At 36.5% G+C, this 9,888-nt stretch overlaps 1 protein-coding gene and 1 long non-coding RNA gene across 2 annotated transcripts; one reads left to right on the forward strand and one right to left on the reverse strand.

Annotated features, from left to right (window-relative positions):
• The first annotated feature begins 2,121 nt into the window (after positions 1-2,121).
• LOC147482542 (uncharacterized) lies at positions 2,122-4,099 on the forward strand. The gene is made up of 2 exons (XR_015204671.1): positions 2,122-2,522; positions 3,913-4,099. It is a non-coding gene; the product is annotated as an uncharacterized LOC147482542 (long non-coding RNA).
• Positions 4,100-6,245: 2,146 nt separating this feature from the next.
• Positions 6,246-9,070, reverse strand: LOC147482543 (uncharacterized). Its single transcript, XM_086579337.1, has 5 exons — positions 8,015-9,070; positions 7,637-7,779; positions 6,971-7,532; positions 6,845-6,865; positions 6,246-6,746 (listed from the first exon to the last, which is right to left on the reverse strand). Exons 1-5 carry the CDS (start codon positions 9,068-9,070, stop codon positions 6,246-6,248), a joined length of 2,283 nt encoding a protein of 760 aa, XP_086435463.1.
• Between the last annotated feature and the right edge of the window lie 818 nt (positions 9,071-9,888).

Raw genomic sequence — 9,888 nt, forward strand, 5'->3', positions numbered from 1 at the left:
CCTTGCTCCTTTATCTCGCCAAAGTAGCACATTTCTGCACATAATTGACTTTACTGCCTGAAATACATAAAAACACGTAATCAGTGTTAACTCTTATTTATTACTCACATAATTGATCTAAAAGTATGATTGTTAAGGGGTTAAAACTACAGTTTTGGGCTCTTATCAGCGATTACGCTCCTATATATGGTGGTTGCTTATCCTTTTGAGGATACCAAGCAACTTAAAAACTTTAAAAGACTTAGGCGTGCAAATGGACCTCATTGCTGTCGATTCTTATAGACAGTTGAGGAAATTGATTGGTTTCTATATTTTTTCTACATTCCGTGGGTTCTATCCATTTAGCATGTAATTCAAGGTTATACTCACATTCTAGGCGTATGTGTTATGTGAATGATTTTTTGTGATGAATCCCATTAGTGGTTGGTTCTATTCGATTATCTAAAACCATATGTTTTCTATTCATTTCTTTTTTATCGGGATGGATTAATTGATTTATAACACAGTCACTCCGTTTTGATTTGCATTCTAATATATAAACTCATGAGCCACTTCGTCGCAGTTGGTCTAGCTCTTACCTGGATATTATGAAATTATAATACTATATTCTACTTGACCGTATACAATTTGAAGAAGTTTATCTTGGTGCTTTGTATTTTGAATTGCATAGTGATACAAAGTTTGCCATTTCAATGTTTATCTTGATGTTTTGTATTTTACTGCAATGTTTAGTACACAGGCACACAACTTCCGCCTGTGGCAGTTAGGCAGTTTTATAGGAACTCCAAAATTGAATTCATTTTGTTTTCTCTACTAAAAGGTAGACAAAAAGGTGCTCTAGCTATTCCAACTGTTTAGGCTGTTTCTTCTTTTTATCAAGTATTCAGATTTGCTACTCAAGTTATATATAAGTATTTATTAGTGTCATGCATCTATTTATGCTCTAGAGGTTAGTTTTATTGTTTTGCCATACTACTAAATAGTATGTTAAAGCTAAAATTAAAATTAAATATCATCTATCGTAAGTTGTATTGAATGGAACACGATACATTTTACTGTCTAGGTGAAACTTCTTTTGAACTCATGCAATTGCCTTTACATCTTATTCATAATTCACAGAGTAGTTGATTAATTGGCACTGTCATATGGGTTGGTGTAAGCCATAATGCTCACATGCACTATTATTAAATATGGCCAACTCACGATCTTTTGAATTCCAGCTTCCATAATATGCCATTAGGCCCCAGAAGCATCATCATGTTCCCAACTATTGGTATTGATAGTTGAAGAGTTTGAGATGAGTTATATCTAAATTTTAGAGAGTCCAAATAAACAGGGAATGCTGAAAATTAGGAGCACCTCCCGATATTTGTTGTTTTCTCCTTTGTTTATTTAGAAAATATAGTCACTCCCCAATCTTGATTGCCATTAAAAATAGTAACACTTAACCCAAATCCAAGGAACGAAGGGTTTTGGTTTTCTTAGAAATAGAGATAACAAAAATAAAAACACTCCATCTTCGTCTCAATTCACTTACCAAAGCCCTTCTCCCGTTTCAAAGCAAGGTCCAACGAACTAAAATAGTATAGCTTAGTGTAAGCCTTGCAGCATGTATTGGTCTATGGAGCATGCCACTATTCAATTTCCATTAGGTTTTCTTACATATTTTGTTTCTTTGAGAAGATCTACAATTTACGTTGTTTTTTCCATTTTCCTATTCATTTTGTGAATTTAAAATAAATAAATAAATAATAAAATAAAATAAAAATAGAATAGAAAGTAATATGGTTCTCTGTTCATCCTGTCCTTATAGACACAACCGTTGATAGATTTTTGGTTTTTGAAGGAGTATGATGCACCTCCAGGTGAGAAACAAAATTACTTTAGGACACAAATGCGTCAAGTAATCAATTTTCTAGATATGGGCACTACGACGACATTATTGATGTCTAGAATCAAAAGACCTTTCCCATTTATAGTTCTTTGGACTTGACATTATATGCACAACCTTCATCATTTTTATATCTTTGTAGTTGTTACCCTCCATCTATTTTTTCATTCCATAATCTATACATGTTGTCTGATATATGTGAAAGTATTCAATAAACTATCCATAGTTTATTGTTTTAGTACATGCCAATAGTTTGCAGCCCTCTTAGATTCTTATGATAATATGGTAACCTTTTGGATATCGAACATCATCAGCAAAAATATGAAAAGGTACTCATGCAGGTTGTTATTGCCCTTTTTGTGAGGTGATATGGATCTAAATTCCAAAATATCGTATTTCTATTAGTCGGCTTTGGTATCATGTAACAAATTGCGGTGCAAAATCAAAACATGATTTGTGAATAATTCATTACATGAGGTTTAGATTTATTCTTTTTTTCCTTATTATATTTAAGCTGAACTCCCAACTACCTCCTTGAAGGTGACACTTGATTCCCGACTACTAAGGCCTCAAAGGATTCTAATAGTTTATAGCATGGAACGCCTTCAAGCCTAATGAGAAAGAAAACAAGGTATCAATTTAACCTTGGATGAATGTTAAAATTGTTATAGTGAAAATCTAGCTCCTATATGAATAACTGATTTGTAACATGGGGTATTGAGCATTGCCCATTTTATATATTATTTTATATATATCAAAATCTTGCGCTTGCATGCAGCCTCACAATTTGGGCAACAAATTTTGCATTGCTCCATCACTATAGTAATTTTTCATTTATCTTGCCATGACTTATAATCCATCGGATTAAGTAATTGGACAAAATGAATATAATATGCTATATGTTGTGTCTTTGTACTACTTGCTCACTTTTATCTATTAGTCCCCATGAATACTGCATTATCACAACGCAGTGCTGAATTGAATTGAAGCAATCCATACCTAAACACAAAGACCGAACTCCTTTTGAGATATGGTCTTCTCTATTGTATGTTGGTGTTTCGTAAGTGTCTATACATTGCTTTGCCATGGTTTATTCTTTAACAGTACGTATTCATTGTGTTAGGTTAAAAGGATTGTTTAGCATTTGATAATTATAGATTTGAATGATTGTAACTAAGAGTCAGTTTACATGAATCCAAGGATGTGGCTACCTATAAGGTCGTCAATGTGAATCCTGATGCAACAGATAATAGATTTTCTTCATTCCAGTCTCATCACATTTATGTAGTTATTAAAATCTTTCTAATTTGATGCGTACTTGAAAATATGCCACCCACATGCATCAGGCTGGCATGCTCGCCCAATGTCCTATACCTTAAGACATTGAGGAAATTCAATACTACCTCACTACCAACACTGCAAGGTCCTCTGTGACCAATGTAATTTCTTAGTCACCCCTGACAATAGGGAACAATTTTCTTGATGATTGTGAATTTGAATTGACATTAGTCATGAAAGTAGTTTAAAGAAGCAAAACCATAGGAGCCTTCATCCTATAAACTTTTTCCAGTTAATCAATCCCATGATGAACTAAACTATTATAGGGACCTTAAGTCCACTACATAATGTCATTATTGAAAAATGAAAAGTGTGGCAACCAAATTTCTTTGGCAATATTACTCATGTTTTAACTACGGTTTTTGTGCATAATCAGTGTATACCATTCCATTTTTAAATATTTGATATTAAAACCATTGTATGTATTGCTTGATACTTTACATGTCCTTGAGGGGACCTTACGAGCCTTTTAGGATTAGGATACATGTAAGCCACTTTGGAGTTGATGTAGGTGACAAGATTTACAATGTGATGATTGTCACATGTTCACACTTTATTAATTTATTTTTTTACTTTGTAGTTCGATTCACGCGCCACCATAACATAATAGAAATTATTGGTTACTGTAAGTCAGAATTATAAACTACTTAAGAATTATATGCTTTTCTTTTAAAATTCTATAGCACTGCAGGACTTACAACTAACAGTGATGGCTAGAATACATTAAAAGGTGGAACACCATGACGGAAGTGTGTTGCAGTGGCTTTTTAGAATTCATTTGGAAACACTGGGAACCTTATGGAGGGTGGTGTGGATGGAAGCTGTTTGAATGTCGTCCCATCTCTGGGTTACACTTGGATGTTTTGAAGACATTGGTTATAAAAGAAGATCCTAATAAAATGGCTGGCGAGGCTTTTGTGATTATGGATTGTTGGACTTCCTTGCAACAACTTAAGTGTTTGATCATTTTTAATAGGAGGCTGCAAACAAGAGATTAAGGAAGATTTGGATTTGGAAAAGGTCGGCCATGGGATGTTTTTGTATTATGCTATGACTATGTCATTTACATTCTCAACAATTTTTTTTGTATCCTTTTGAAATCTTATTTATAAAAGAGCATAATTATTGTATTTAAAAGGATCTTTAACAATGTGATGTTTGTCTTTATAATAATGAAGATCTTTTACTTAAAATATCTGATGTATGTCCTTAAAATATTCTACCTGCAAGTGAGAAAATCACAAATTGTAACTTAAACGAGGATTGATGATACAATTGCTTTAAATGGGCATAAAAGCTTGAGTTGATGGCTGAAAGCTAATATTATTTGTGTGAGAACCCAAATGATACAAGAAGCTAACTAAAACAACATATTATGTGTAATAGTTATCAAGCATGCTATTTTAGTTTTACCATTAGAGTAGCACTTAATATTAACATAAAAAACATCAGAGTAATATAAACACAAAACCTATATGGTATTTTTTTTTTTTTTTTGTTATTTTTTTATTGGCCTTGAGAACTTTGATCAATAATGAGTTTCAATATAGTTTAGAAGTAAGATTTTTGATACATAATAATAAAAATGAAAAAAATTATATAAAAATAGTCCCCGTTCGTTGAACGGGTCAAAAAATCTAGTTAGATCCAAGAGTAGTGGCGGACTAGGGACTGCACACAAACATATAATATTTCTTATAAGTTAAATAAAAGTTTACAAAAGAAAAGTATACAACTTATACCGTGCCCTTAAGCAAACTAATTGTAATTCCAAAACCCCAGGAGTCAATCAATCATTTTATAATAAAACGGAAATGAAAAGTCACTACCAACACTAGTACAAGCTCTTCAGGATATATATCATAATATCCACTTATCAATAAACAACACTTTTTTTTTGCTAGGTAAGTTTAAATTGTATTAAAAGAAAGGGGAAAGAGTACAAAAATTATTAGTGTAGGCAACAGACTGCCATACACCATATTCTAGCCAAGTCAGACCTAAATCTAGTTATAATTCATTTAAACCTATAGAAGACTTGGAAAGGAGCTTCCCACTTGTGAATCCAACTTGGTCTTCCTAGGAAAATGAACTTATCTTGATTTTGCAGACCTCCACCAACTTGTGCAAGTGCATCTGCAATGATATTGGCCTCTCGCCAAATTGCAGTGAATTTGATGGATTGAACTTCAAGTTTGCAGCTTAACCATCTCAATACAAGCTCCCAAGGGATCTGGTCATTCTCAAAAGCCTTGACAGCCGCTTCAGAATCAGACTCTACCCATAGTTGTTTCCAACCTTTGTGTAAAGCCATTTCGACCCCCACAATAATTGCTAGACACTCAGCTCTGAAGTTTGTGTCCACTCCAATATTCTGCCACACACTGAGAAGGAATTCGCCCAAGCAGTTTCTAAAAACTATACCAAGGCCCGATGGACTTGGGTTACCCATAGATGAACCATCGGTATTAAGCTTGATGATATTGTTGTCGGGAGGTATCCAACAACATTGCTTGATGCTTGGTGCTCGCCTTGGTCTTGGATTGCCATCCCAGAATCTTAGAATAACATTATCACCCTCGGTGTTCCAGCTATGTGCTTTAGAGAGTCTAGCCGACATCTTTACTTGTATTTTGACGTGTAACTTACATTCCCACAAGTTACCCACTTTATTGTCAAAATACACTTTGTTTCTCTGTTTCCAAATGCTTACCATTCCTGCAATGATGGCTGAGCTCCATAAGTGTTGTATTCTCCTGCTCCATAGTTTAGCTAACTTCATCGCTGAACTGAAGTCTATGAGAGGGGTGGAGTAGTTAAAAGCTAATGCAATCCACTTCCAAAGCTTTTGTGAGAAGGTGCATGTCCAGAACAAATTGGTAAAGGACTCAATATGATCTTTGCAGAGACAGCAGCATGATGCTAAATGCACACCAACCTTCTGAACACGCACATCTATGGGCACACCTCGTCTTAGTATTTTCCATGCCAGAGCTGCATAGCGAGGGTGGATATACTAATTCCATAGAAACTTGCTCCATTTAGTGATTGGCTTCTTTTTTCTAATTTGATCATACGCTGATTTCACTGAGAACTTACCTCTTGAGTCTGGACACCAAACAATGAAATCCTCAAAGTGGGGGTCACACTTGTGAACAACCTCAATGCTAAGGTTGACACTATCCATCAACTGCTTCATAACATCAAGAATAACCCACTTATCTTCTACTAACAGATCACACACTCTTGTTCTACACCCCTTAATCTGTGTAGAATCGACGCCGAGAGCTTGCTTCAAAGACTGAGTGCCCAACCAGTTGCTGCACCACAAATCCACTTGTTCCCCATCTACCACAACCCACTGTGATCTCTTCACCACTTCCACCAAGGCATTCCTTATCCCAGACCAAATGGATGTAGGCTTATGGTAGTTTAGAATTTCACCATCCTCATTAAAATATTTTGCATTCATAAATCTTGCAAAATCAGTTTTCTCGTGTAAGATTTCCCAGGCCAACTTCATAAGCATAGCAGTGTTTATATCTACAAGCTTTCTGATCCCAAGCCCACCTTCCAACAAAGGTTTGCACGTCTTCTCCTAACTTACGGTCACACCTTTTCTGATGGTAGGGTCACCTGACCACAAAAAGTTTCTTATCAACCTTTCAACTTCCATTGATCATCGATGTAGGCCACTTGAGGATTGCCATGTTATGAATGGGTAAGCTGCAGAGAACAGACTTGATAAGAATAACTCGCTCTTGGAACGACAACAAGTTTCCCTTCCAACTCGAGAATTTTTTTCTTTATTTTATCTAGAACAGGCGAAATAGATGCTCTTGTGATTTTACTTTGGTGTAGAGGTATACCAAGGTATTTTTCTGGTAAGAAGCCCTCTTTCATATTCAGCTCCTGCATTGTTGTCTCCTTGAGTGAAGCCTCCATTTTTTTTTTTTTACTTTTTTCTTTGTTCACATATTGGCCGGATGCTCGTTGGTATCTTTCCAAAATATAATTTATTTTTCTTAGCCCTCGAATATCTCCATTTGCAAACACAATGATGTCATCGGCAAAAAGCAGGTGACTAGGAGCATGGACACCTTTGATAGAGACCATTGGCTTCACATGCTTCATACTCCTTAAGTAGAGGAGGGTTCGACTCAAAGAATCTTCAGCAATAGCAAAGAGCAATGGGGACAGTGGGTCCCCTTGCTTTAGTCCTCTGCTCATTGGGAAGTACCCCACAGGACCACCATTTAACAGAATAGAAATGAGTGATGAACTTATAATAGTTTTGATCCTCCTAATCCACATAGGGAAAAACCAAGTTTCAGCATAACCTGACATAGGAAGTCCCAGCTCATTGTGTCATAAGCTTGGGTGATGTCCAGCTTCAGTGCCACCGACCCCCCATATCTTTTCTGCTTCAATTCATTCATCAATTCTGAGGCCATGGCTATACTAGACTGAGAACTTCTTCCTCGAACAAAACCTGTTTGTTCAAGAGTGATTAGTTTCCCAGCCACATCATTGAGTCTTAACTGGAGTAGCTTCGTTATAATTTTCATGAAGAAGTTACTCATACAGATAGGCATGTATTGGCTAAGCTTATGTGCATTTTTTGTTCTTTGGAATAAGAGAGATGAAATTGGAGTTCATTCCCTTAGGTAGGCAACCTTGGATGAAAAATGATTGTACTACAACACATATATCTTGTTTGATTATGCTCCAGCATTTGTGGTAGAAGTGTCCTTGGAAACCATCGGGGCCCGGTGAACTATCTACCTTCATACTAAACACAGCATGTTGAATCTCCTCATAAGAAGGGGTTCTATCAAGAGAGTAGTTATCTTCTTCAGAAATCAGGTTAGGAACTAAACTCAGTAGGCCTAAATCTTCCTGAACTGGCTTCTCCTTGAATTTCTTTGTGTAGAAATCAACAACATGGTCCTTGATAAGGTCCTGTTCAGCTAGCACTATCCCATCTTCAGTCATGATCTCAATCATAATGGCTGCTCCTTGTCTAATTTTGCACATGTTGTGGAAGTATGCTGAATTTCTATCACCATCGTCCTCAAAGTGAGTTCTACTCTTTTGCCTGAGTAAAGAAGTTCTATTTACTCTTGCTGCATCAAGCTCTGTTTCTTTCTGAACAATTGTAGAAGTAATTTGCTCATCCTCAGGGTGTTGATCAGCCAGAACTTGTGATATGAGTAAATCCTCTTGAGCTCTTCTTATATTATCATCTACATGCCCAAAAATGTCCCGATTCCACTTCTTAAGGTCCTCTTTCAGTCTTTGGAGCTTTTTCATCACTTTAACCATTAGTGCAGCTATCATATCTTGATTCCAACTATACACAACCAAATTTAAAAAGGAAGGGTGTGAAGTCCACATCTTATTGAATTTGAAAGGTATCTTGGGTTTGGGGATAAGAGGATGCATTCCCATAAGTGGAGAGTGGTCTGAGCCTTGTCGAGCACCAACCTTATACTTCCAGCATGAGAACTTATGATTCCAAGCCTCATTGTAAAAGGCTCTATCTAAGTTTGAAAGGACTTTGTTCGGTCCCCACTGGTTGTTACACCATGTAAACTGGACTCCCACCCAGTGGCTTTCAAAAAGTTTATTTGTGCTAACAACCTCATGAAATTCTTTCATAGCTGTTCTACTAGGTGGCCTTTTTCCTTTCTTTTCCTCGTTTCTCAGAACCACATTAAAATCACCCATGACTAGCCAAGGTAACACTGTGGACACCAACTTCAACTTATCCCAAAGCTGTCGTTTATTAACTAGCAAACAGTTTGCGTGAACAAAAGATAGTATGCAATCTTCCACCATTACAGGTTATTTTCTTTGGGCGAGGAAGAAATGTTTACATCTTCACTCCTTTCCTGGCCAGAACCCAGATATTACCCATTCTGCTAGGGCAATCATTGTGTAGAATGTACTCTTCAAAAAAATTGATACTAAAGGAGCTAATCACATTTAGTTGAGGTCTGATAAGGGGCTCAGCCAAACAAACAACATCCGGCTTATTAGTATTGATCATCTCTTTCAATCTATCTCTAGCTGTAATCTTTAAGGCACCCCTAATATTCCAGAAGAGGATCTTCATTGAGAATTGTGATTAGGATTCTGCTCCTTAGCAACAGGAGGCACAAACGACCCCCTCTTACCTTTTTTTTTCCACCTCGGACTATCTTTTAGAGCCTGATTCTCCACAATATCAGTCCATCGAATGCTAGTCCTTGCTTTTTCCTGAGGTTCCATAGGGTGACTATCCCCATCCAACTCTTCATTCTAAAGTATGAGGAATTGGTTACTGATTTCCAATCCTTTACATGGTGAGCTAGGACCAGCCTCATGCTCCACCAGTGTTGGAGCCATTGTAGTGACATTCTCTACCACTACTGAAGTAAAATTCCCTGCCATTACTGAAGTGACCCTTTCTGTCATAACTGTCTCAACTTGTTCCACATGACCCCTGTCCACTTCCAGGATTTCATCTAATCCCTCATGTTGTTCTGATTGTACAACATCAGTCTCCTTTGGTAAGTCAGATTCCACATGTTGTATGGTTTCTTCTTGCACTTCATCTGCATGATTATCGCTATGTACTATCTGTACCTTTGTAGACTCAACTACTGGTTCACCAT

Source organism: Coptis chinensis, chromosome 8 (genome assembly GCF_015680905.1).
Source record: "Coptis chinensis isolate HL-2020 chromosome 8, ASM1568090v1, whole genome shotgun sequence".
Taxonomy (NCBI): domain Eukaryota; kingdom Viridiplantae; phylum Streptophyta; class Magnoliopsida; order Ranunculales; family Ranunculaceae; genus Coptis; species Coptis chinensis.